The 26,442-nt window shown below is 36.7% G+C and overlaps 2 protein-coding genes across 2 annotated transcripts in view; both read left to right on the top strand.

The window, feature by feature from the left end:
• Window positions 1–7,599, top strand: part of LOC136823578 (S phase cyclin A-associated protein in the endoplasmic reticulum-like) — a 37,453-nt gene extending 29,854 nt beyond the window's left edge. Inside the window, exons 31-33 of the mRNA XM_067079759.1 lie at window positions 5,026–5,137; window positions 6,319–6,358; window positions 7,404–7,599. Of these exons, the coding sequence (XP_066935860.1) occupies window positions 5,026–5,137; window positions 6,319–6,358; window positions 7,404–7,558 (307 nt within the window). The 3' untranslated portion in view covers window positions 7,559–7,599. The remainder of the gene's footprint in view (window positions 1–5,025; window positions 5,138–6,318; window positions 6,359–7,403) is intronic.
• Window positions 7,600–9,345: 1,746 nt separating this feature from the next.
• On the top strand, window positions 9,346–26,093 carry LOC136823581 (alpha-aminoadipic semialdehyde dehydrogenase-like). The gene is made up of 17 exons (XM_067079763.1): window positions 9,346–9,569; window positions 9,945–9,998; window positions 10,331–10,396; window positions 10,801–10,881; window positions 12,284–12,407; window positions 12,740–12,872; window positions 13,343–13,387; window positions 13,690–13,767; window positions 14,138–14,195; window positions 14,847–14,886; window positions 15,011–15,052; window positions 15,407–15,501; window positions 17,003–17,087; window positions 20,176–20,282; window positions 20,691–20,844; window positions 25,211–25,415; window positions 25,860–26,093. The coding sequence occupies exons 1-17, from the start codon at window positions 9,399–9,401 to the stop codon at window positions 25,912–25,914; spliced, it is 1,593 nt and encodes a 530-aa protein (XP_066935864.1). The 5' UTR covers window positions 9,346–9,398; the 3' UTR covers window positions 25,915–26,093.
• The last annotated feature ends 349 nt before the right edge of the window (window positions 26,094–26,442 follow it).

The following is a 26,442-nucleotide window of genomic DNA, read 5'->3' as shown; positions in this document are numbered from 1 at the left end:
GTAAATCACTTTTCGTTATATTTTACATCGCTTTCTTTCAGCATTGGCGAATTTCTAGTGATTTCATGATATTCATGACGTAATGTTTAATACTGAAGCACCCAAAATATGTTGAATCTTGTATACTCATGATGAAGGAATTCCAGGAAACACAGTAAAAGTGAATACGTAGAAGCGAACTTCAGTTCTAAGAAATCTTCAGTAACTAGCATAAAAAAACGTCTACCATATTAGATAAGAAAAACGTGGTGTAAAAAGACTAAGTTCTAACAAAATGACGTAATGTTCCGAAGTAAACAAATATGGCGGCTTTAAATATAAACAAAGTAGCGAGGCGAGCGTCATATAGCTCAACACCCCCACTTGACGCTAAGTCCGTTAACGTCCGAAAAGTTGTTGGTTGAAAGACTCCAATAGGTGCTTCTTTGGAGGCTTGGTGAAAACGTCGGCTACGTTTGAATTGGAAGGCACATAATCGATTGCAATACGATTGTCATTATAACAGTCACGTATGAAATGAAAACGAATATCTATGTGCTTTGATTTTGGTCGGTTGACAGGATTCTTGACGAGAGCGATAGCACCTTGGTTGTCACATTGAATAATTGTCGATTTCTTGATCTCGTCGATAGCTGATTGGTTTGCGCTTTTGATAATGGCAGAATTTGGTTCGTAGATTTCGCGTAGAATCTGTGTCAGGAAAATGGTTTCTTGGCACGTGATCGACATTGCCATGTACTCGGCTTCACATGTGGATAGCGCCACCGATGGTTGTTTCTTTGATTTCCAGCTTATGATTGGGCCATGTTCATTCAGGTTTGTACAGTAACCTGTGATACTTCGACGATCGTCGGTAGATGAAGCCCAATCAGCATCACTAAAAGCATTTAATCTCAGTCCCTTTTTGCTTTTGTGAAATTTCAGTTTATAGTCAACAGTTCCTTTGACATAACGAAATACATGTTTGAGCATGATCCAATCACCAGGAGTTGGATTAGAAAGATGTTGCGATAACTTGGTTATGCAGTAGCTGAGGTCTGGTCGGGTGCACGTCATTGCATAAATAAGGCTGCCTACCATCTGTCGGTATAGTTTGGTATCTTCCTCGTTGGATTTACCTTGGTTGTCGTTGTAGGCATTCGGGTTGGTTTCACAAGGAGTTTTTCTTGGTTTACATTTCTCGAAATTAAACTTCTTGAGCATGTTAGTAAGGTATCTTGATTGTGACATTGTGATTGAATCTGGGTTGACTTCGAAATCGATACCAACAAAAGATGAGAGTTCACCCAGGTCCTTCATGTTGAACTTTGCGCTGAGTTGCGATTTGATCGATTTCATTGAGACTGCTGAACTGGAGGCGATGATGATATCGTCAACCCATACTAGTAAAATGACTGTTTCGGATTTCTCAGTTTTGTAGAATAAACATGGGTCAGCAGATGACTGTTTGAAATTAAGTTCACTTAGGAATTCTTGGAGAAGACAGTTCCAGTTCCGTCCGCTTTGTTTCAATCCATAGAGCGATTTGTTAAGTTTCCACACTAGCTTCTCGCCATTTACTTTGAAGCCTTCAGGTTGTTCAACATAAACATCACATTCGATTGGTGCATGCAGATAGGCACCTTTCACATCCATCTGGTGCATCATCCAATCATTCTGAATAGCTAATTGTGTCAAGATTCTAACAGATTCCATCCTTGCTGTTGGTGAGAATGTCTCTGCATAATCAATACCTTCTTTCTGGGTATAGCCTTTTGCTACGTAGCGAGCTTTGAAGATGGGTGTTTCTGGGTCCCCTTTGATCGTGTAAACCCATTTACCTCCAACTGTTTGTTTGCCATCTGGTAACTCTGTAAGGGTGAAGGTTTCGTTCGATTTTAACGTTTGGATTTCTGCTTCCATGGCCGACTGCCATTGCTTTGACTGATTTCCGCTGATAGCCTCATGGAAGGTGGGTGGTCCATTGACATGGTTGATACAATCATAGAGATCTAAATGTTCAGAGTTCACAGAGTCTCCGTAACGCTCAGGTTGTTTTCTCTCACGGGTAGGGTATCGTTTTGGGGCTTCTTGGTTGTCCGTATTGGTTGTTGACTGGTCTTCCGGTTCTGGGTTGTTAAACAAATGGTTTGGTACGGTTGGTGGTTCTGATGTGCTGAACTGATCTGTGAATTTTACCACTCTGTACTTCTTCACAGTTCTGTCATCTGGAAAATATACCAGATAGGACGGGCTTTCTTTGTCATACCCGATGAAGTGACCCTTTTTCGAGCGAGGATCTAACTTTTTCTGTTCCGGTTGTAGAAATGCATAGCACACAGTACCGAAGATGTGCATCTTGGAAAGATTTGGCTTCGTTCCAGTGATAAGACCGAATGGGGTATTCTGGATTCGTTTGACGTAACAACGATTACGAATGTGGGTGGCTGTCATTATGGCGTACGTCCAGAGGTACTTGGGTAGATTGGACTCGATAAGCATGGATCTTCCCATTTCGAAGAGTGTGCGCCAATTGCGTTCAGCCGTTCCGTTTTGATGTGGGGAGTACGGTGCGGATAATTCATGCTTGATAGAGTGGTTAACTAGAATTTCACGAAATTCCTTTGAAATATACTCTCCTCCGTTGTCGCTTCTCATTTTCTTGACATCACCTACAGGAAATACATCTTCGAAAAAGTCCAAAGTTTTCACCTTACCGAAAGGTGCAATGTCAGCTAGAAATTTCTTAACTGCCTTTGGTGCATCAGACTTTGCTTTCAAGAAGTATGTGAAGAGGTTACCGGAAAAATCATCAGTAAATATTATGGCGTATCGATAACCATCCTTTGCTGCTGGTTCGATGGGGCCAGCAAGGTCTGTGTGGACCAATTCAAACGGTTCGGTTGCACGAATATCAGGTTCACGGTTTCTCTGGTTACATTGCTTGGCAAGGACGCATATTTCACAATCGAAAGTCTCATGATTGCAGATATGCATACCCGACACAACTTTCTCTAACTTTTCGATGTCGTGGGTATTACAATGGCCAAGAATTTTGTGCCACGTTTCAAGGCTTTCTCGTCGGTTTTGGGATGAATAAGATTTGTAGAGGTAATATAGACGATTTCTCTCTTCGATTTGGAATATGGTACCATCTGGAGTAATGAGTTCTGCATACTGTTCATAGAATCTCACTGATGCTCCGAATTTGGTTGCTGCTCTAACAGAAAATATGTTTTGGGGGAATGAGGGTATGTAGAGTACATCTCTCAGTTGAACATTGACAGTTTCCCCTTCTTTCGTCACAAGTTTCACGATAACAGTTCCTCTCTTTAATGCAATGTTATTAACTCGACTTCCATCAGCAAGTTCGATGTGGTGGTTTGCTGGGTTGAAGGTGGGGTCCTCCTCAATGAAGCCATCATCATGGTTAATTATATGGGTAGTGGCTCCACAGTCTACTAAAAAGTTCTCACCACTAGCATACATGTTTCGGTTATCGCTGGCTTTAAAAATGAATGAAAACGAATGTTCATTACCGTCATTGCTGGGTACGGACGCTGCAGTTTTGGAGTGGTCAGTTGTTGGTTTGGTTTCATTTTGTTGTTTCTTTCTACACGACTGGTTCGTATGGGATGATGATCTGCAGGTACTACACCATTTCTTTTTCGGTTTACGACATTCAAACGCTCTATGTCCCGCAATACCGCAATTGTAACAAGTGAACGTTTTAGAGTCTCTTGTTTTCAATACAGATTCTTTGGTACTCTTTTCGGTCGATGAACGAATTAACTCTATTTCCTCGAAATTTCTGAGGGTTTGCTTGAACTTGAGAAAAGTGTCAACTTTTTCTGACTGGGTGATAATGGCGACAAAGGGTTTGTATTCGTCAGATAAACCTTTCAAAACCATAGCAATTAACAAAGCATCACTTATCTGTTCATTAGCAGACCGCAATGACATGGCCGCTTTTTCTGCTCTCATAAGGTAATCTGTTATGTTCTCGGTAGTTCCTTTTTGTAAGGTTGTTAATTGGTTGTACAATGTAATAACTCTTGGTTTGCTATCACCAGCATAAAATTCTCGAAGAATCTTGAACGCCTTTCGACCATTATCTTTTGCTTCCCTGATGACTAGGGAGAGAGATCGGTCATCCAAAAATTGGATAAGTTCTGAAAATGCTGTCTCGTTCTTGTCGGCATTAACATCATCATTTTCCCCAACAAGAATGTCTTTGAGTTTCCTTAACTTCATGTAGCCTAAAATCTTAGTTTCCCAGATTTCAAACTTTCTCTCATCTCCATCGAATGTAAGATTTTTCCATTGGGTACTGGGCCCATAACCTGTTGAATCTTGTATACTCATGATGAAGGAATTCCAGGAAACACAGTAAAAGTGAATACGTAGAAGCGAACTTCAGTTCTAAGAAATCTTCAGTAACTAGCATAAAAAAACGTCTACCATATTAGATAAGAAAAACGTGGTGTAAAAAGACTAAGTTCTAACAAAATGACGTAATGTTCCGAAGTAAACAAATATGGCGGCTTTAAATATAAACAAAGTAGCGAGGCGAGCGTCATATAGCTCAACAAAATATACCTAACGTTTGGTACTAAGTTTATTGTGCCAATTTTATTATTAAACACTCTGTCTTTTTTGAGGCCTTACGTGTAAGACATTATGTCGTGAATATCACGAATATGAACATATATAATTTGTCCAATTTTCATAAAAGACTAGTACGAACAAAGGACAAAACAGACGGGTCTTCCACAATTCTTTTATAATTTTAGTCAATACCTTATCGGTCCTTTTTACACCTTTTCTGGCCCCTTTTACGTCGGCTATTACGCCAAAAGTCAATTTTTCCCATTTTAAGCCTGACTCTAATTTAATTAGCGACGAAAAAATAACGTCAATAAGGGCCGTCGTAGAAGAGCTGATTAGGTAATTTTATATTTACATTTTACAAGAGAAGGAGTTACTGAGTAAGCTGAAAAACACAACAACGAAGTCCTGTAATATGAAATATGTTTATTTTTTTAGACTGAAGAACATTTTGTTTCCGACCTTGATAAGCGTTTGTTTCAAGAATAACGCGAACAAAGAAACGATTGCACAAGATGTTAGTCCTGCTATTCTCTCCCAATATATAGAGGTAAGTCATTGGAACAATTTTGCTTCGTGCGAGTTTCAAAAACCTTCAAAATGCAAAGAAGAGGATCCAATGTGAGAAATTAGATCTGAAGAAAGAAGAGTAAGGAAAAGTGAATTGCCAAAAACTGGCTCCCTGAAACCAGACCCATCTACCTAGTTTTAAAGAAATAATCCAACGAGATGATTCTGCTTTACGTTTTTTTTAATAACAAAAGTGTGCTTGACAAATGACCAAATTTTGGGTACAGTTGGAAACCCATTCATGTTTTTTACCGGATAGCCAACCTTTTCAGGATATTAAACAACACAAAAGTTTGCTTGTCCAAATACATCCAAAAACATTTCATAAACAAATTAGAATAGGAATTAGCCATTTTAGCAATGTTATAATCATATTAAAAATGGCTTAAATACAAGCAGCAAACTTTCAGAACTCACGGCCATATTTGTTTACGCTTGCCCGCATGCCATGGGTCTAAAATCCATTTTATGAAACAAACCGTAAACCAAAGTTGATAAAAGACTTTTGACGCTCGCATAGGGCGTTAAATAAGCTACTTTGCTATGCTAGGGTAAGGATTGAGCAATTAAGCCCATAGCAACCTGGTTAGTTGTTTGGTGGATATTCTGACTACCTTGGTACACAAAAATGCTTCCTGTGACCTAAATACTTGTGATATGACTTTAAAATTTTCAGGCTTGAAAACGCCCAAAAAAACAAAAATCGAAATTTTTTTCGGTAATGTTTTAAATCTCAGGTAACTGCCACCTTAAACAACGGCGCATAATTATAATTGATTGCTCGTTGAATTGTCATCGGTTAAAGGAAGGTTTTGACCGACGAAGCAGCTGCGACGAAATCCTGGCACTATAGATATAGAGCTAATGGACATTTTATCAATCCAATTATAAAAGCAGTTTATCCCAAGAAGTCTCTCACTGTTCTCTTGATTATACCATCGAAAATTTGTAGTCTTTTGATTTCGCAACGTGCGAAAGGCAGACTAGTGTGCTTCACTTGAAAAGGGTCTATCGGAATTTTTTTTCAATGCTTTACTGTTGCTTTTTGATTAATTTAATTATAACTTATTTGCAAACTTTTCTTTTCGACATACAGGCGACATAATGTTTGTCTTCCAGAAACCTTTCTTGAGCGAGGCCATCTTTTTTATTTTCTTTCAGGAACGCATGAAAGATCAACAGAACCAAGCACCAAAATCAGGTATTTTTTTAAGGGCAAAAATGAAAAAAAAAACTCCTAGAGAATTAAAAGCTAAAATTGAGTCGTCGGCGGCTACTGCAAGTCCGGTAACAATTCAAAACTATGTTCAAACAAACTTCTTGCATAGTCCTTTTTAGAAGTCCAGTTTTAATTTCATTGTCGAGCGAACTTCTGAATTGTTAACCGTAACTACGGTATCTTAGTTTCGTTTGTAACATTGGAAACATACTAAAGATTTTAGAAATCCCTCAGAGACCATCTCTGATTTGATTTAGTTTTTTGTCTTACGACGTCGAAGTATGTTCTCCCTGGTTCTCCAGCTAACTAAAACATCCCCAGCTATCCTTAGAAGACACATGGCACTACATCAGTCCCCCTCCTTTCTCTAAAATTTACGTACCATAAAATATCCTTCACTCGAAATCAAGGTAACCGTAGTTTTTGTCTTTCAATAAAAGTTCTTTTCAAAGCAAAGTACAAAATCTCATGGAAAAAAATCATTAAATGACGCGGTAGATAGAATGTGGGCTGAGTGCGTGCCACCCCAGTTCTCTAGAATCTGACAATGTGTGTCTGTCTATGTGTCACAAAAACTTCGGGACAGCCTGGAGACTTCAAAAATGGTCGGATTTGGCTGAAATTTGGCACGCTTGTTCCCTGGGTGAATATCTGGGGGGTTTCCATTTTTTGAAAATTTAGATTTTTTGGGCCTGGGATGAATTTTTCGCCAAAACGAAACTAAAACTTTTGGGCAGCCTGAAGAGCTCAAAAATGGTCGGATTTGGCTGATATTTAGTTCCTTGGGTGAATATCTGGGGTTCTTTTTCATTTTTCAAAAAAAAAATTCTGGGGACTAGAGACAAAATTCTGTTCAGTCTGTTCAGCCTGTTCAGCCTGTTATTTTTTAAGGTTTCATGTGAGTTCTTCCACCCTATTATTTAAGCATCTACAGTGGGACCTTTGTTGAGTTAGTTGGGAAAATACTGCACTTAAGCCCTGCGCGTTGCGACTATTTTATATATTGATTTCTTTCTCATCTCAAAAGTGGAATCGATCGACGAACGATCAAACATCTTGTTACGCTTTCCGAAATCTATGTTAATTCAAGCTCAAGAGTTTTTCCTCAAATCCAATGTCAACAAAATGGCGGAAATGGCTACGAGCGAATCTCAACAGTTGTCAGATCTTCCAGTAAATTGATGAGAATCACAGAAGGATTTGAAATGTTACGGTGGTTTGAACTACTCAAAGAAAGCCTATTTCTTTTCTCAGGTATTAATAGATATAAGGTTGTCCTCCCAAAAGTTCCAAAAGACACTTTGAAATTATGAATCCTTTCTATCGGTTGCCCTCACTCTATCCTTTTCAGAATTTTTAAAAGAATAAAAAAACAGAAGCTGTTGCTAGCAATAGCAAAGGTTACATAAAAGCTACACAAAAATTGGATACCTGATTACATCAAAGTACTCTAACTTTAAGTCAGTATAATGGAAATTTTTAGAAATATAACTTTGAGAGTTTAATTTTCAAATAGTATACTGTATATTATATTTACGAAAATAGCAAAATAGAAAATATAGGTACAAATTTTTATTTAAAAACCTCTATGAAAAGCTTTTTTATCTTGTACATTGTTTTTTTTTGTGTTAAACTTTTTCAATTCATTACATAGACATGTTAATATTTTTTCATAGGTAATATACCCATCCTTGTTACCCTTAAACGATTTATTGTTCTAATGGGATCATCAGATAAAAAACGAAATTTACCGTTAGTGCCAACATGTATTCTTTAGCTGCCTTTAGTCCTTTTTACAAAAACTTCTTCCAAAAATTTCATAGTTTTTAATTTTTAAATCCTTGTTTTAAATGTGGTCTTAAAATTTAGTTTTAAATTTTAAAATCCTACTGAAATTGACTCGACACAAGAAAATTTTAATGTCAGTAATAGGGAAAAGGATGATTAGACTACGGTACAAATAAAAATCGTTTGATTAATCAGATGGAATTAAAAATTTCACAAGAGTACGGAAGAGTGGTTATCTAAAACAATGGGCTGTTCCATTTAAAATCCATACAGTACAGGGGGAGAACCTTTTCAAACAAAAAAATGTATAACCCCTGAAAAATGGCAAAATTGGAAAAATTCTTTTGAACTATAAAGAAATCTATACCCCTAAAAGTTTTGAAATAAGTCTTAACCCCCCCCCCACCCTTTGAAAATGAAAAAAAAGTTTACTTAGACTGGAATGGCCTAATATCTCACTAAAAGCAAGCTTTATATGATAGGGCCAAATATGTCCCGTGTATTCTTATTTAGTTAGATTTCTATATTTTTCAGTTCATAGTGTACATTTTGAGTTTTACGTTCAACGTAGCCTCGCTTTATGATAATATCTAACTGTCAATATCATTGTGTGTTATTGTGAAATACATTCACACTTTCGTTTTTTTATGTATGAAAATAAATACTATCGACCTTAATAAAAAAGGCTAGCCTACCTTACATTGGAGACTGGCTCGAGTTTTTAGAGTTATAATATTTGTTCGTTGTAACTCGAACCCAGGATCTCATATCGTAAGGTGTAGTAAGTATATTAGCTACAGTTCAATATTATTTTCCTAAGATTGACAATCGCCATGTTCCATATTGTGTCTGGACTTTGTGCTTGGAGTTTTCCTTGATAATAAAATCCAATCACAAGAAAAAAACAATCTTATCTATAATATTCAAGATCTTGTTTTTGTCCCTAAGATCTTGTTTTTGTCTCCTCAAAAATCCATGGTAATGTTAATTATTTTTTATGATGTAGTCATCATGGAAGAGCATCTCTATGCTGATAAAGAATTTCTCCAAATTTTTGATCGCACCGCACCGAAAGGGCGAAAAAAATGGCTCATTATTTTGTTTAAAAATGCTGAGTAAGCAAATGGTAATGACGCCCGTTAACTTAATTCTAATCAATTCACTAACCTCATATTTTTCAGACTAACAACTAAAACAAAACATTAATCACAAAAAAAGTTAGTTAAACATCAAGATGCATTCAGTTTTACGAAGAACTATCAAACCATCGACATGCAGACTTGCTTCAACACGTCTTTCTTCCTCATACTTGGTCAATGATCCTCAATATGGATTCTTGAAAGAATTGGGATTAGAAGCAGATAATTTGGGCGTTTTCAATGGTAAATGGGGCGGCAGAGGAGAGGTATGATTCCTTTGTACTCCTTCCCTTAAGTCTTTCTTTTAGAAAATTTTATAAATTTAACATGCTAACAATGCTCTCTAATTCGATTTTCAAGGGAATCAGATTTTTATCAAAAAAGGGAGAGTATATTGAATAGTAGATCGTATGAGAGAGTTTCTTGACGGTTACGTTCGATATTATCAAATGATGGATCGATCGACTAAGTAGGTAGTAGAGCGTCGAATTAGAGAACGCCAGCTGTATTTACATTGTTAAATTTCACTGATTTTTGCCAACAACATCCGTGATTGATTTGTCTTCTTTGTCGAAGGTACCAAGGTGAGACGAGGCGTCTTCCAGATTCTCTGTACTAATAATTTTCTTTCTTCGCGACAGTGGATTGAATCAAGTAGCCCCATCAATGGACAAGCCATCGCTCGTGTAAAACAGGTAACAGTTTTTATCCAGCTATATATTACATTTTGTGGGCTAGAGTCAAGCTACAATCAGTTAGTTACTTCTTACGAATTTAAAGAGAAGTAAAAGTAAATATCCAACCCATAGAAATATCTAGGTTATCCCACCGAGCCATCGCAAGTGCTCAATTTTTTTTTCAGACTTGCTCATTACTTGTAAGAACGAAAAGACTCGTACCGCCAAAGAATAATAATCTTAGAGTAAAGCTTTTAATCCATCGCCTGACTATTCGGTTAAACTTTCATTCTAATGATTAGCTTACCTTATTTTACCAACTCGCGCTCGCGTGTTTTAAATGTTTCTAGGGTGACGTCACAGATTACCGAGAAGCTGTAGAAGAAGCAAACGAAGCATGGAAACAATGGAGAACTGTATAAATACTTTAGTCTGATTGGTTCAAATATACTTGTCTCTGTTGCGATTACCTCAAAATTTCTCTTTTCTAATTGCAAAATTTCAACAGGCGTTTATTGTGTTGGGCTTTTTTGTTCCTCAATTTCCCGCTTCGATATCTTGTACTAACCATTAAGCTAAGCTACCCATTTTTCTTAGGCCATTCACCCCTTTAAAATAATCATCCTCGAGGCCACTCTGCCCCCCCCCCCCATTGGAGGGCTATGAGTCTTGGTACAGACATTTAGAAAAATGCCACGATTATTTTTCTGGCTCCCCCAATAGCTAACTTTTCGAATGATGTATTACACAAATAGTCCTTTTTTACCTCGTCGACTAAGTAGCTTTCACAAACCTTTATAAGTATTAATCCGTTTTTCAGGTTACGCCACCGATGCGTGGAGAAATCGTGCGACAAATCGGACATCATTTACGTGAAAAACTTATTCCTCTGGGTAAACTGGTAAGTTGATTGGGCTATTTCAGAAATTCTCTGTAACCCCTATGTTGAGAAGGTGTGACGACCAGGGTGGTCTAGATGATAAAAATCCAGGGCTCTGGGTTTTTCGAGTGTAAAAATCCACGGTGGGCAGTAAAACGAGGTTGAAAATCCACGGTGGTCAGTAAAACGAGGTTGAAAATCCACGGTGGTCGCTAAAAAAAAATAGGTGGTCACTAAAACGAGGTTGAAAATCCAGGGTGGTCACTAAAACGAGGTTGAAAATCCACGGTGGTCGCTAAAACGAGGTTGAAAATCCACGGTGGTCAGTAAAACGAGGTTGAAAATCCACGGTGGTCAGTAAAACGAGGTTGAAAATCAGGTGGTCGCTAAAACGAGGTTGAAAATTAGGGTGGTCACTAAAACGAGGTTGAAAATCCACGGTGGTCGCTAAAACGAGGTTGAAAATCCAGGGTGGTTTGTAAAACGAGGTTGAAAATCCACGGTGGTTGGTCGCTAAAACGAGGTTGAAAATCCAGGGTGGTCACTAAAACGAGGTTGAAAATCCACGGTGGTCGCTAAAACGAGGTTGAAAATCCAGGGTGGTTAGTAAAACGAGGTTGAAAATCCAGGGTGGTCACTAAAACGAGGTTGAAAATCAAGGTGGTCAGTAAAACGAGGTTGAAAATCAGGGTGGTCAGTAAAACGAGGTTGAAAATCAGGGTGGTCAGTAAAACGAGGTTGAAAATCAGGGTTGTCAGTAAAACGAGGTTGAAAATACAGGGTGGTCACTAAAACGAGGTTGAAAATCCAGGGCGGTCAGTAAAACGAGGTTGAAAATCAGGGTGGTTAGTAAAACAAGGTTGAAAATCCAGGTAGTCTAAAAGTAAGAAAAAAAATTCAAGGGGTCCTAAAAAGTATGAAAAAAGTCCACGGGGTCACCTTTCCCAAAAAATACCTCCTCAAAATAGGGGGTACAAATTTTTTCTGCAATAGCCCATGCGCGTTTTTATGCGGATAGAGCAGAATGAACAATACAATTTCTTAACATTTGATAATGGTGTGGTGTGGGAGGGGGAAAAAGTTGTTCTTCTTTTATTTTTTAATGCTGTGTAAGCTAATGGTTAGAGATACTTTGAATTATGTCTTTTAATTAGGATAACTACTTTTAGTCCAAAGTCTTTTTCTTTTTTCTTGTTCGTTTCAGCCATTTATCTAGTGCTTGTTCACATTCGGCATACCTTGATGTTGTTTCTTGTTCTTCCTACATATCCCCATCCTTGTTTTTCTGATACCGAAAGTTGGTCTAATGGCGATATCCTTCATTGGCATCCCACAAATTGGTGCCGTGATTAGATGATGGATGTCGATATTGACCAATTTAGCATATTGACTTTAAACATTAACTTATATATCTTTCTCATAGACATCCCTAGAGATGGGCAAGATCAATCCAGAGGGAATCGGAGAAGTGCAAGAATACATTGACATTTGTGATTATGCTGTTGGTCTGTCGCGTATGTTACCTGGTATCGTTATCCCTTCAGAAAGTACGTGTCAATTTTGTACTGTTCTTTTTTTGAACTTTGGATTGTTACTCAAACCACCAAAACATGACGAAAATATTTAGTAAATACAATTTTACCTTCAACTTACTTTAAAGCTTCTAAAAATCAATTATGTGTATGTCTAAGAAGTATTTGTGGTTCCAAACTTGAAAATAAGAAAATTGGCCTAGACTTCAATGACTTAAGAAATTCTTCAAGGACTTAAGAAATTCTTCAAGGACCACAAAAAAGAATACCACTGTTTAGATAGTAGTAGGTTATTGTCGTTATCCATGGTTAGTATTTTATCAATATCATCTCTTTCACAATTTCAGGACCGAACCATGCGCTCTTTGAACAGTGGAATCCTTTAGGTTTAGTGGGCATCATCACAGCATTCAATTTCCCTGTGGCTGTGGCTGGGTGGAACACCGCTATTTCTCTTGTTTGTGGTAACACTCAAATTTGGTATGAACGCTATTGTTTTCGTTGCATTATTATGTGATAGGTGCTTCAAATTCAACGAAATTCTTCAAAATTTGAAGAATCTTATTTTTGTTGGACGTCCGTTTATGTCTGAGACAAAAAAACTTTGCTTTGTTTGCTTTTCATTATTCCAAATAAGTTTTCCTGCATACTACAGAATACTTCAATTCTTCGGAACGTTTGTATACATATATATCCACTTCTAAAGGTGTCATTGTCATCGTTTTTATTAGTCTTACCATTGGTGTTCTCCCCTTTAATATTCGTGTTTTTTTTACAAAATTCGACAACACTGTAATCTTAATTTTCTTCACCTTACACTTACCTTAAGTCAAGGGTATTAATTTTCCGGAAATGAACAAACGCAGAGCTACTAGATTGTAGTTTTACCATCAGTCATGTAATAACAACTAATGAACATTTTTATTCGCTCTACTCTAAACCACAAACAGGAAAGGAGCACCAACAACTCCACTCGTCTCTGTTGCTGTCACCAAGTAATAATATATCATTAATTACTACATACTAATTCTTAACTATTCTCTTAATTACAAATTTAGTTAGTTATTTTCACGGTATTTTGATGATACTTTAACCAATTGTAATGGACTGCCGAAAAAGAATTTTTTAAACTATACTTTGACATCGGACAAAACAAATATCGACTCCCATCAAAAGCGCTATAACTTGAATTTTACAAATCACTAATCTAAGGTTTACTTAACCTGTAATTATTTCAGCCTTTCCATGGATCCGTCTAACATTTATATCAATATGAATATTTTGTGCTTTCTATTAGACTCTTATCAGAAGTGTTAGATGCAAATAACTTGCCAGGATCCATCTGTTCTTTGGTTCAAGGTGGAGCTGATGTCGGGTAGGTGACAATCACACCCATCATAACATGTCTGTTGAGTACTACCCTTGTTTTCTTACCCAACCTAAAAAAAGTAACCCCAATCAACATTTGTAATGGTAAAAACCGGATGTTCTTTGGATATCACTGTTGTTGATTATTTCAGCGGCCGTAGATCATCCAGCAAGGTTCAAGATTCCTAAAATGGTTCATGGTTGGTTTCTCTTCAATTGATGCTCAATAATTAAAGAGACAGGTCAAATCCAGGGAAAGGAGTGGCACCTTTGCCTGCCTTCGGGTAGGCAGTTAGAGAAAAAGGAGCCTTCGGGTCACCCTCCACGGCTACTGTTGCAAACCTCCTTTTCACATTTTTGCTCATTTTCTCTTTCAGAGAAGCTATGGCAACTGATAAGAATGTCAAATTATTATCGTTCACTGGTAGTACTAAAGTAAGGATCCTTGAAGATTTTTTATCGTCAAGCTCTTATTACAATGGGCTTTTCCGGAAAAAATCGTGCACCCCCTGTTGAGGAGGTCCATTTCTGTTCCAAGGGGGTAAGGTTTGAAATGCAGTGGAATTTTATAAGGGTAGACGAAAATCCGTCAAAAATAAGCGGAATTCCAAGGGGGTAATGATTGAAAATTTGTAAAAATTCGGAATTCCAGAGGAGTATGATCCTAGAATTGCCTGGAATTCCAAGGGGGTAGGTCACAAAAGGTTGGACCTCCTCAACAGGGGGTGCACGGTTTTTTCTGGAAAAGCCTAATTTACTGTCGAGAATATTTACATCGCTCTTCGTACTTCAATTGTTCTTCAGGTGCCCTGGATCTACCCTTCAGCCGCATGGCTTTGAGAAAAGGGCTTCGAATGGCAGAATCATTTCTCGTCACGTTTAATTCATTTGACGTGCATCCACAGCAATTTCAAACAAACAAAACAACGCCTTTCTCCCCTTTTATCGTTGCTCGAGCACACATTTTGAGAAATTCTTTTGTTTATTCTGCTTTGTCAGCATAGCGACGCGTCCTCCTTTCTTCATCATAAAAGGATATCTTTAAATCTTTTTCGTGTGCTCGTATTTTTATTTCTTTTTTTAAAGGTTGGACATAATGTTTCAATGAAAGTTCAAGAACGCTTTGGTTAGTCGAATGTCTTTTGTAATGTATGTTCACACCAAATGAAAAGTCTGTTCTTTTTCTTTCCGAATTTATCTGCTTATTCTAATACAACGAAATATTTATGATATACTTTGTTTATTTTTAGGAAAATTTTTACTCGAATTGGGTGGAAATAATGCTTTGATCGGTAAGATGGAAAGAAATTTGGAAATTTGGCCCTATCATGTCAAAGGCTTTTTTTACTAGGAGGCCTTAACCCCAGCCCCCGTTTTGGGGGATCATTGTACCCAACCAACCAAAATCCGCTAGGGCCGTTGAACCCGACTATCATTCAGCTCCGATGGAAAATTGCCCGCTCCATAGAACTTAAGCGTGGACGGCCGACAATCTGCCATCGTAATCATCAGATAATTCTATTACTAACTTTAGATTTTAAGCACTATCGGCTCCAATATTCAGAATAGTGTCAACGAAATCGAAGAAAATGTGTTTGAAAATAAAGCCAAAGATTATTTTTAGCATTTCTGCCCTTTCTCTGTAGGTATGGACGATGCGGAGATTGATCTGTTGGTACCAGCAACTTTATTCGCTGCAGTTGGTACCGCTGGTCAACGATGCACCACTCTTCGAAGATTAGTACGTTAAGTGTCTCGTTCAAGTTGAAAAATCTCTTAGTTTTTCTAAGACATAGATTGGGTTACGTTGCAATACCTCTTAGTTTTTCTAAGACATAGATTGGGTTAAATATTTTAAATATATTATCGATGTTGAGCATCGACGGACGAATTTCCTCTAGCCTTCTTTTCACTTTTCTACAGGCTGGTCGAAAAGCAAGGTAGACTTACCCCGCCTAGTTTATCCGCTTTGCTTCTAGGACGAAAAACCAAGCGGAGATTCGTTCTACATAGAAGCAAATTTAATTTCTTTGCAGGATAAGTCTTCGGGTTGTCGTCAATTAACTATCGACACTTTACCTCGTTATTCCCTAGTCCAAGGAAAAGGAGAGTAATAACTATTAAAATGGTAGCTATATAGATCCAACTGACGATTGTCATGACAATGACGGCTAGTTTATTTGTATACAAACCTTTCATATGCCATTCTACTAATACAATAATCCAGAAAAATAGCGAAAAAAAGCAAAACAAAAATTCAATTCAATTCAAAAATGATTTATTTGCCTGCATAATTTAAACTAAAATTTACATTATGTGAAAATTACAATATAATTAGGTTGGGGAGCAGAGGTTACCCGACTAATCAATGGGATGACTACCTGGTTGCAAGTATATGTTTAGGATTTTAATAATAGGGGAGGGATTAATACACAGCAACATAAAAGTAGCGATAGAACAAAAAGGAACAAAAAAAGTATGCTATTTAACAATTAGTACTGTAAAAATGAAAAATAAAATGTTAATCAATTTTTCAAATAAGTCTCAACTTAAAAAAGGAAAGGTTCTCAAAGTTGAAGTACAAGTAAGGACATAATCAGAGTTAGCTGTGTAGAAGATTATCGGCTCTTTTGTTAAGCAGATACAGAGACAGTGAACTTAGGTCTTCTTTTGGGTGCAATATTAGTTGGTTCCAATTTAATATCGATTGGTATTTTACGGACTTTAAGCCATAGTTCAAGGTTTCAGCTTTGGGACGTTCTAAGAGCTTCAGGTTCATATTTCTTGTTTGATATGCATGAGAAAAGACTTTGAAATCAAGGGATTCCTGTAGTGCTGGTGGAGAGATTTTGTTAATAGTTTGATGTACAAGTTTGATGTTACACTTGAACACAGTTTGAATGATTGTAGGTATACCAGTGTTTTCAAAGAGTTGAGAGGTTTCAGAGTCAAAGTTAGAAAGAGTGAGGATGCGAAGACATCGTTTTTGAATCCTTGGCCCCAGACAATGTTTGCGTATGATATATGTCAATGGAAAAGAGCATAGTAAAGAGTTTTATGACAGAAACAGGAACAAAATAACGAAGCTTAGCAAGTATACCATTTGCCCTGCCAAGTTTTTTTGCTAGATGGTCAAAATGAGAGTTCCAGGCTAGAAATTCATCGAGAAATAGCCCAAGGTATTTTACGTAAGTTGAGAGTTCGAAGTCAACATTTCATTATAGCAATTTTTTTTATTTCAGATTTTACACGAATCCATTTACGATGAAGTTGTGGAGCGTCTCGTTAAAGCGTACAAACAAGTGAAAATCGGAAACCCGTTGGAAGGTGAATCACATATTTGTCTATTAGAACTTCTGTTTGCAAGTGTACTGTAAAGGGCTCCAAAGGCTCCTCTTTCGATAGCTAACTACTCGAAGGTAGGGGAAGTCGCCACTCTCTCCCTAGATTGCTCCTTTATCCTTCTCAATAATTGCTGAGCGTCAAGCAGAGAGACATGAAGTGCTATTTTGTACTGAGTACGAAGTCCAGCCGGGGATTGAACCAACGACCTTGCAGGCGGTAGCCGAACGCCCAACCTTTGCTACAGTCTACCGTACAAATCCTAATCAATCAGTTTACTTTACTAAAATTGAAAAGATTACTTTTTTGTAGGAGTTTCTAAGGGTCTTTAAGCCATAATAACCCTATCCCCTTCATATCTCCATAGAAAATCAACCCTTGGCAAAGTAAACGAAAGCTGGATTTGAAGTTTCAGGGGACCATATAGAGAAATTATAGAGAAAATAAGATAAAGACTTACTACTTGTAAGGGTCAACCAAGACCGCTCCCAGACTATATAGCTTATAGTAAAATTTAAGAATGTTCACTGAATGCAAAATAAACTTGCAAAAAAGACATTTTCAGTTGAGTTGCATTTAATTTGATTAATCGAATTTTCTATAAGAGATCTTAATCTTAATAAACCAGCCGAGGCTGGAAGGTCAGCCAATAGAGCTTAGCTAGATAGCTTTAATAAGTGGGTTAACAGATGTAAGAGATGTACTGAAACAGAGTAGACTAAAAATGTTGAATAATGTACAAAATGTGAAACATTTGATAACTTGATTTAAAATTATTTAAAACAAGCCTGAGAGCTCCTCCAAACCCCCCCCCCCCACGAGAAGATCAAAGTATACTTCTCTTTAGCATTGTAGCACTTTTTCTACGACATCAAACAATTAAGCTATAGTTCATTACTATAAAATAAAAGAGAAACATAGTGTAATTAAAACTTTTTGTTAATTTCATTCCAGTCAGTTATGATACATTTTTTCTGTTGGATGTAGACAATATCCATGTCTGACCAAAGTGTTATCTAGAAATAAATTAGAAAATTGCCAAAACGTCAGAACCAAAATAAAGATATCCATCAAATATACATAGAAACTGTACTTTTTGTTTTACTTGATAAAACTCCAATAACACTTTAAACTAACAAGCTACAAACTTTAAGTCACAAAGCGCAAACTCCAGAAAAACACAATTTGCATCAAAATCTTTGCAAAACGTAGTTCATATTTATAACATTTCAACAGGAACTGTATTTTGGTAGACTTGGGCTATTTGTCAGTTGTCTGCAAGGCCAATGAGGTACGTAAAAACTGACTGCTATTCAGTCAAAGCCAAAATTTGGCAAGGTCAGAAAAACATATTTACATCCAGTCTTCGTAAATAAATTTTGTAGTTTAGTACCGTCAAGTTACACAACATGCACACAACCATCTTGAAGACTTTGCTGGTCGCAAATGATAATCGAAAGCAAAACTTAAAACTCATAACTATGCAGGGAAGCTCATTTTTCCCCCATTTGGCTTTAAACTCCCTTTTGATTGGTCTATGAATTCGGGCGATCGGTTTACCGCCTTGGCGGAATAAACACACGACCATAATAAATAAATTAATTAGCAATTAATTTCAACTGGGAGTCCTCTCTTCTGTGCCAAGCACTGGCAGTGTTTTTTAAACTTTAAAACAATGTTAAATGAAGACCAGATGGATCTGTTTGTTATGACTGTGCAAGTTGTGACGAGAGTGTGCATGTTGTGTAACGGTATAATTCATTAAATTCTAGAAACCATTTTTCATGAATTTCTGCAGTCCGCTTTTTGCAAGTCTGATAAGAGATATGTATAAACTGTTATCGCCATTCATTCCATTCCATCATTCAGTCAAAACGTGCGCCAAGGTTAGAAAAACACAATCTGCATCCGGAACTGCGTGAAAAATAGTTAGATCAATTTCAACAAGAACTGTTTACATTAATATTAATATAATTGATCAAATTTCAAAGACCATTTGCCATAATTTTGCAAGTCCAATAATAGGAGATGTGATGTCATCATTTGGTTCCCGTCATCTGACCGACCCTGATTTACGGTTAGCAGGTAGAGTTGGAGAGTCGGAAAGCTTTTCCGCTGCTTTGCTGGATGGATTTCCACTGTCGACCTATGCACGCTCTGTGTTTACAAGTTTTCAAATCGAAGTAGCGAGCCGCATGCTAATGGAGAGTAAACCGAAAACCAGTTTATCCACGGTTTCTCAATTTCTTAATTCGGATCAGTCCACACGGATTCCCTTTCAACAAGATGTAGCTGCTTCTTAAAAGAAAAATATTTTCGACCGACCGACCGACCGAATGACCCCCAATTTTTAAAGTAGAAATGACGGGAACCAAACAATTTTTTTCGATTCGCCTTATCAATCCTGTCCAAACCAAGTCCAAAAAAGCACGATTGCATCCAGGCTTTATCAAATTTAGACAGTAGCTGTACTTTTGTAAACTTTATCAAATTCCAATAAAACATTATAACACCATCAATCCCACCTAGAGGCAAACAAGAAAAATATGTTTCTATTGCAAAAACTAATAAAAAGCAGCAATAAAAAGTATCAGAAAATTCAACATAAACAAAAACTTGAGCAAACGGCTTTAAACCTTCAAAAGATGTAGAAAAAGAATCCCCTTGATGAAAATCATGTGTTTGATTTGCCGAGTTAAAAAAATAAATGACAGAAATAGAAGCTTGCAACAGATTTACACTGGAAATACTTTGGTACAACACTGACTTATCACATCTGACTTGTCGCTGGAGCCGCCATCTTGATACATTATGATCTGTAAAAACAACGCACGCTAAAAGTACCCAAAAAGTTAACCCGATCGGAAGAAAGTTTAGAAATCAAAGTGAGATCGATCGGGAAATCGGATTTTTTTTTTTGCCGTCTTATGATGATGGAGGAACTGGAAGAAAATTTTACCTATTTGAATGCTCAGCTTAGGCTGACCAATAACTATTTGGTAGTAGTACTAGTACTATTTTAGTAGTGTACATGTAATTGAAAACCGTTTTTTACCTCTTTTTAACGTTTAAGATGGAATATTATGTGGTCCTTTACACACAACTGAAGCAGTTCAAGCTTATGAAAATGCAATCCATGCAGCTAAAGAACAAGGGGGTACCGTCGCTTTTGGTGGAAAGGTAAACAAATTTGATTACACTTTTTCATAAGCAACCAGGTTGCTAGGTCTCGAGGACTCAAAGTTACCCATTTTTCTAACCATGTCAAAGGATAGCGATAGCCCTTGGTCCAATAAGCATAAATATGGTGCAATATCAGGGGTGGTCAAAGTAAAATGCTGACCCGAAAATCGGAGTTGCTTCTAAAAAAGTGTGTGTAACTATCAATAAAAATAAACTTTTCAGTGACATGACAAATGGAAGTGCCACATTGACCACAAAGTTTGTTGGAAAAAATTTCGACATAGTGTAGTGAAATTTCACTTGAGTATGCTTTAAGATAATCGAAAATCGACCAGCAAATTTGGTGCGTTTGAGGCAGACTTCAGGAGTTTTGATACCTATATCTTTGTCCGTTGATTTTTTAAGGCTCTTGGAGGAAATTATGTGGAACCGACCGTCATCACTGGTATCGCACATGATTCCCCAATCGTTCACACTGAAACTTTTGTTCCAATCCTCTATGTGTTAAAATGTGACAGTTACGAACAAGCCGTTGAATGGAATAATGAAGTAGATCAAGGTATGACATATTGGATGTAGCCCATCTTTTTGACGTACTCAAACTCAAAGTAAAGCGTTCACAAAGGCCTTAAACTTAATAACAACGAGAACTAAAATACTTGTATTCATTTTTTTCATAACTTCTCTATCGGGGAAATGGTCAGCGGTGATTATTCTGCGCTGAAAGTAATTAGGAACTCAAATTTTCTCTATCAGTCATGTCTAATTCAAAAAGTTACTTTGAATCAGATTGATTCACTTTATTTCATTTAGAAGCAGAAAGCACCTCAACTGGAGTTGTTTAGAATTCGCGTAAAAAAGGGGTTATATGATGATACGATAATTGTTACGGGATAATATCAGTATCTAAAGACTGCAAGTTATTTCTTATTATTGATTACTTAATCTCAATGTAGCTGATAATATGAGGTGAAATGATCATGATCCATGACATGAAATGAATTGGGCCTTTCCATTTTATATCCATACAGGGGGTGGACGAACATTTCCAGAGGGTAGTCTGAGAAAGATTTCCAGGGGGGTTCTCATTTTTCCAATGAGGTAAAAGGTTATTCTAAAATTCACAGAGGTTCAGAGCAGATGCACCTTAGCAACGGTTAAAAGTTTTCTCATAGTCATCTATTATTTTCTCAGTTATTGATAAATAATATTCATATTATGTAATAAATTAATTTCAGTATAGCACTAATGATAAAAAGACTGATTTTAGTTCGTCCACCCTCCCTTTAAGGTATGAAATGAATTTTGCCATTTTCCAGGGGTTTCTAGTAGGTATCAAATATTTTCAAGAATTTCTTTTTGACTTGAAAAGGTTCGTCCACCCCCTGGGATGGTTTTTCTATTGAACAGCCCATTGTGCAGGGCGATCGTTTAAGCAAGCATCATCTTCCTTTGCATTACTTGTAAGATAATAAGACACCTTTTCCACCAAATCAAGCAAAGGGTAGTTTTAGACAAACATAATAGTTTAGATAAACAAAAACGAAAGTAATATTTAACAAGCAAACAAAAAAACAAACATATTTTAGAGAAAATTAGAAACGCGTCTAATAATTAAAAATACTTTTGTTTTAATACAGTAGGGACAATGATATTCACAAGAAAATTGAGAAGGCGATAAAGCTAATAAAGATGAAGAAAGTTTTGTTTACTTATTTATTTTCAGAAGTATATTCACTCCAAAATTAAAAACCTTACCCTTGGTTGTTTATTCTTAATGAGTGATTTGTTGAAAACTCGACACCTCTCGATCTTATCGATTGTCTATAACTGATAACGTCATTCACAGCAGTTTCTTGTTATTGAAGTAGGCAGTTGCTCTTGAACTCAGAAATTAGCAGCTGTGTTGAGATCAGGAGCGTTATGGATCAGTTCACTTTGATATTTGCTGTTTTGATTTACTTTCCGCTATCAATTTTGCCACAAACTTTGAGACCGGGAAAAGAAAGGATGATTTTGGTTGGACTATACCATCAATGTGATGAGATTGAAAGAAAGAGTTTGTGTCGAGCCTCGGTCGATTTAGCTTATGATCAAAAGAAGTCCGACTGGATTGACTTTTTAAAGCAGAGAAACTATGATCATATTAATGGCTTACTAACTATGGATGATTTCGATTATAAAGTGTTCAATTTTTGTGGAGTTCACCAAGCGGTCTCTTTAGCTATAGATTTAAAATTGAATGAAAGTTACTTTGTTTCGAATAAACATCAACGTATTCCTTTGTGGAATGGACACCGAATCAGAAGGTGGAGATTCACTTCCAAAATTATGTCCATGGTCGTAGACGCACCTCCACATGTGTCTAGAGTCTTACAAGAGATCTTTGCGGGCGATGACTTCGTTGTTTGGTTTGTTGACGGTAAATTTGAGATTCCAGATACTTTCAAAAATCGAAACCTTCGCTCGGAAAGTAAAAGCTACCTCAAAAGTGCTCAAAATTTACTCAACTTGATCAACAATCAATCTTACCCAATCAATTTCATAAAACGGAGTCCTAAAACAAAAAATCAATATCGACTCCGAAGCGGAAACAGAGTCAAGCGATTCACTATAATATACATTGATAGCGGTTCCTCATTCTATGAGCTGGAGCTTGAGCTTTTTCTCAAAGTTCTGAGTGAAAAGACAATTGATATGAAATTATGTTATGATTTCATAAAACTTAACTTGACGAACAGTGAGAAGGTTGATTCAGTTATAAACACCACACTCTTTGACACAAAACCCCGTCTTTCCATCATCATCGGACATCCAGATCAAAGCTGGCGATTCCTGGCCATGTATTATAATGTCTTAGAAACTTCAGGTATTCGCTGCTGGAAGAATCCAATAGCAGAAAAAATATTTTTTCTTTTGGACATGAGAAGACCATCAAAGGTTCCTGTATCATTTTCTCTTTACCAACCAGGGCATGATGTTTATACGTTCAGTCGATTTGAATTCGATTTTTCTTTGGACGAGCTTTTGATTCCACACCTTGTAAAGCAATTTAATCAAACAGACTTCACTTACTCCGAACAAACCACAGCTCATAAATGTGTAGAAGCTTTCAATGCTCCACTACTTAATATGGTACAAATTATACAGGTCCTAAACCATAAACTTGACTATTTCCAATACATATCTTATCAGACATACCGAAAGAAAGTTGTTGGTCGAGCTCAATTTAAATCCGATCTTCGCCGTGTGTATCACATAGAAATATCTTACAGACCTAAAAAAGCTTCTAACGATATTCTTTTTCACCCAATGATACTATCCGGAAAGACGTTCAAATCAAACGAACTTGAACAATGTCCTATACCCTCCTGCCACGCAGGAAAAGAAAACATCTTCGGAAAATTGTCTCTCAAAATTCATAGCATTTGGGACAACCAAAGTTATGGCTGGTATTGCCAGAAATGTCAGCAAAATTATTTCCAGCCAAAAAATAATTCCACTTTGCATAACACTTGCACTCATTGTCCAAAATTTACACTGTCAACTCGAAATCGTGATTCTTGTTATGATCCTTATAGTGACAAGTTTATTCAATTTTATAATCAAGATGGTTTGAAACTTGCGATGGGTTTGAGTATAATTGGTTTTATCTTTTGCTTTTTCACATTGTTGGTTTTCGTGAGATTTAGAAAAACACCCGTCGTGCGTGGATCAAACTTTCCAATTACAGTCACGCATATTATTTGCATGATATGTTTATTCACCACAATGCTTCTACCATTTCTGGTGTCCAAAACATCCACCAGTACATGTCTGGTGGAGCTGCTTATAATTTCCTTGCTGGTTTTTTGCCCCCATACGTTAATCTTAATCAAGTGTCAAAACTTACTGCTGGCGTTCAATTCTAAAGTACGTCTTTCGAAACGAAAAAAGCGAAGAATGTTGGGAAGTCAGATTTCATTGGTCACTCTCTTGATTTTCATAGACATGGGTTCTCTACTGTTAAGTTTACACTCAAAACCCATCAAGTTAACAGTGGATACCGACAACTCAAAGTACATGAGAAGCTACAGATGTGATACACAAGTACACACGACTATTCAAATCGGCTTCATTATCATTCTCTATCTTATGACAACCATCCAAGCATATCGTGGTCGTGATCTCCCAGGACCTTTCAATGAAGCAATGCCCATAGTTTATTCATCGTTTACATGCATAGTGTCATACATCACTTATTTTCCCTTTGTTTATCTTCAAAAGGAGAAGGACATCAAGATCGTAGCCCGAGTGTTGATTTTGATCGTCTCAAACTTACTGTTTGTGATGATATTCTATAGCAGTAAACTTTACATTATCTTATTTGTACCAAAGAAAAACACTGCCAATTATCTTCAGCAAGAAATGTTGAAAATTTCGAAAGACCGAGTTGATGCGAAGCTTAAATCTCATTTTGCTAGTACTTAAGCTTAGAATTATTACCAAGACGAACTAAAGTGTCAATAGTTGGTAACATTTGTATATTTCTTGCAATAGTTTAATTGTTGGTTATTCTGCTCAAAATTATCCTAATTACACGCTTTTTTTATAAGAATATAATTTATAAGAATATTTATGACGAAATTGGCCAGAAAAATTAAGAATATTGTATTAAATGAATCAATCCTTCCATACATCTTCAGTAAAAAGTATGTTGTATCCTAGATTTTGGCTGGATTTGGATCCAAAACTAAGAATTCCGTAAGAATACTTCAGGATGATTTTTCCCAAAAAGTTTACGTTCTCAAGGTTACGTTCTAATTTGCTGTATAAAACCTATTTTCCGTCTCAGACAAAAAATCCTTGCTTTGATGACTGAAGTACGAAAGCAAAGAAGGTAAGAAATTCTTCCTCAGTGGTGTAATTCTTTCTTTCTTTTACAGGACTTTCCAGTAGCATTTTTACACGTGACATTGGAAAAGTCTTTGATTGGATGGGTCCTGGTGGTTCGGATTGTGGTATTGTCAACATTAATATTCCAACTTCGGGCGCTGAAATTGGAGGGGCTTTTGGCGGTGAAAAACATACAGGCGGTGGTCGCGAATCGGGAAGTGACTCTTGGAAACAATACATGAGAAGATCTACCTGGTATTATGTTTCTCTTTATTTTTAAGGAATGATATAGTGGTTCCTTCGCTTTTTTATTTTTCAATAAGCCCACTAACCGGTCTGACGGGGTTCAAAATTATGAGGGAGAGTAATCTTTCACTACGAAGAAACAAACTCCGTCATAAAGTTTTGCGAACCCCCCCCCCCCCCCCCTAGATCCGCCACTGTAAGCTCTAAAGGACCTAGTAACCACAGGTGGACAAAGCTTATTTTGGTTAATTCAGAGATTTTTGAGCAATAATATTGAGCTTTCGTTCTGACATTTTCAGGAAAGACTGCTCAGATAAAAACGCTGGTTTTAAAATTTTAGGAATTAAAGTATAAGCTAGCTATAGCTATGTATAAGTTAGAATCGGTAGAAGTTGAATTACTGCTTCAAGTAAGAATTCTATGAAATCTAAAAATGTCCTATCTATTTTTCAGCACGTTTAATTATGGCAAAGAATTACCATTAGCTCAAGGAATCAAGTTTGAGTGAAGTCGACGCAACACAAGGTAACTTTCATCAAACAAACAAAAACGGAAAGATTTTTAGATATTTTTTAGAATATTCAAATTTACACAAGTCAGTATTTTTTGAACTGTTTTTCTTAAAAAACATTTTTTTAATTTATGAATGAATACATTTTTAACAACTAAGAACATGTTAGCAGTTTATTTTTCACTCACCATGATATTTATATCCCAACATCTCCTTTGGAGGGTGAAATTTTCTAATCTGATGATATAACCACGAATAAATCAAGTACGGTATTTCGGAATTGCGGAAATCGACCCTTTTCTTCGGAATTTCGGGAATCAGACAAAATTCCTTCGGTATTTTGGAATTCTCAAATTGTTTCTGTATCGGAATTCCATGAATTTTTGCTTCGAAATTTCGGTATTATAAAGTTTTTATCTCCCTTTTTCGGAATTCATACATGAAAAATCAAATTTGATGAAAAATTAGTCAAAACGAAGAAAAATACCCCAAAAAATCGGTTTCCGAATCGCAAGTATTTTTTAT

This window comes from Clytia hemisphaerica, unplaced genomic scaffold (genome assembly GCF_902728285.1).
Source record: "Clytia hemisphaerica strain Z4C2 unplaced genomic scaffold, Clytia hemisphaerica genome assembly, whole genome shotgun sequence".
NCBI classification, from domain to species: domain Eukaryota; kingdom Metazoa; phylum Cnidaria; class Hydrozoa; order Leptothecata; family Clytiidae; genus Clytia; species Clytia hemisphaerica.
Note: the sequence above shows the minus strand (reverse complement) of the source record. Positions and strands in the feature narration are given on the sequence as shown.

Bases quoted from the DNA above. Each gene is read 5' to 3' on its own strand.
- LOC136823581 (XM_067079763.1), top strand. From the start codon at position 9,399: ATGCATTCAGTTTTACGAAGAACTATCAAACCATCGACATGCAGACTT. The intron at 9,999-10,330 runs GTAACAGTTTTT...AAATGTTTCTAG, and splicing joins CCATCGCTCGTGTAAAACAG to GGTGACGTCACAGATTACCG. The intron at 10,397-10,800 runs GTATAAATACTT...TCCGTTTTTCAG, and splicing joins CATGGAAACAATGGAGAACT to GTTACGCCACCGATGCGTGG.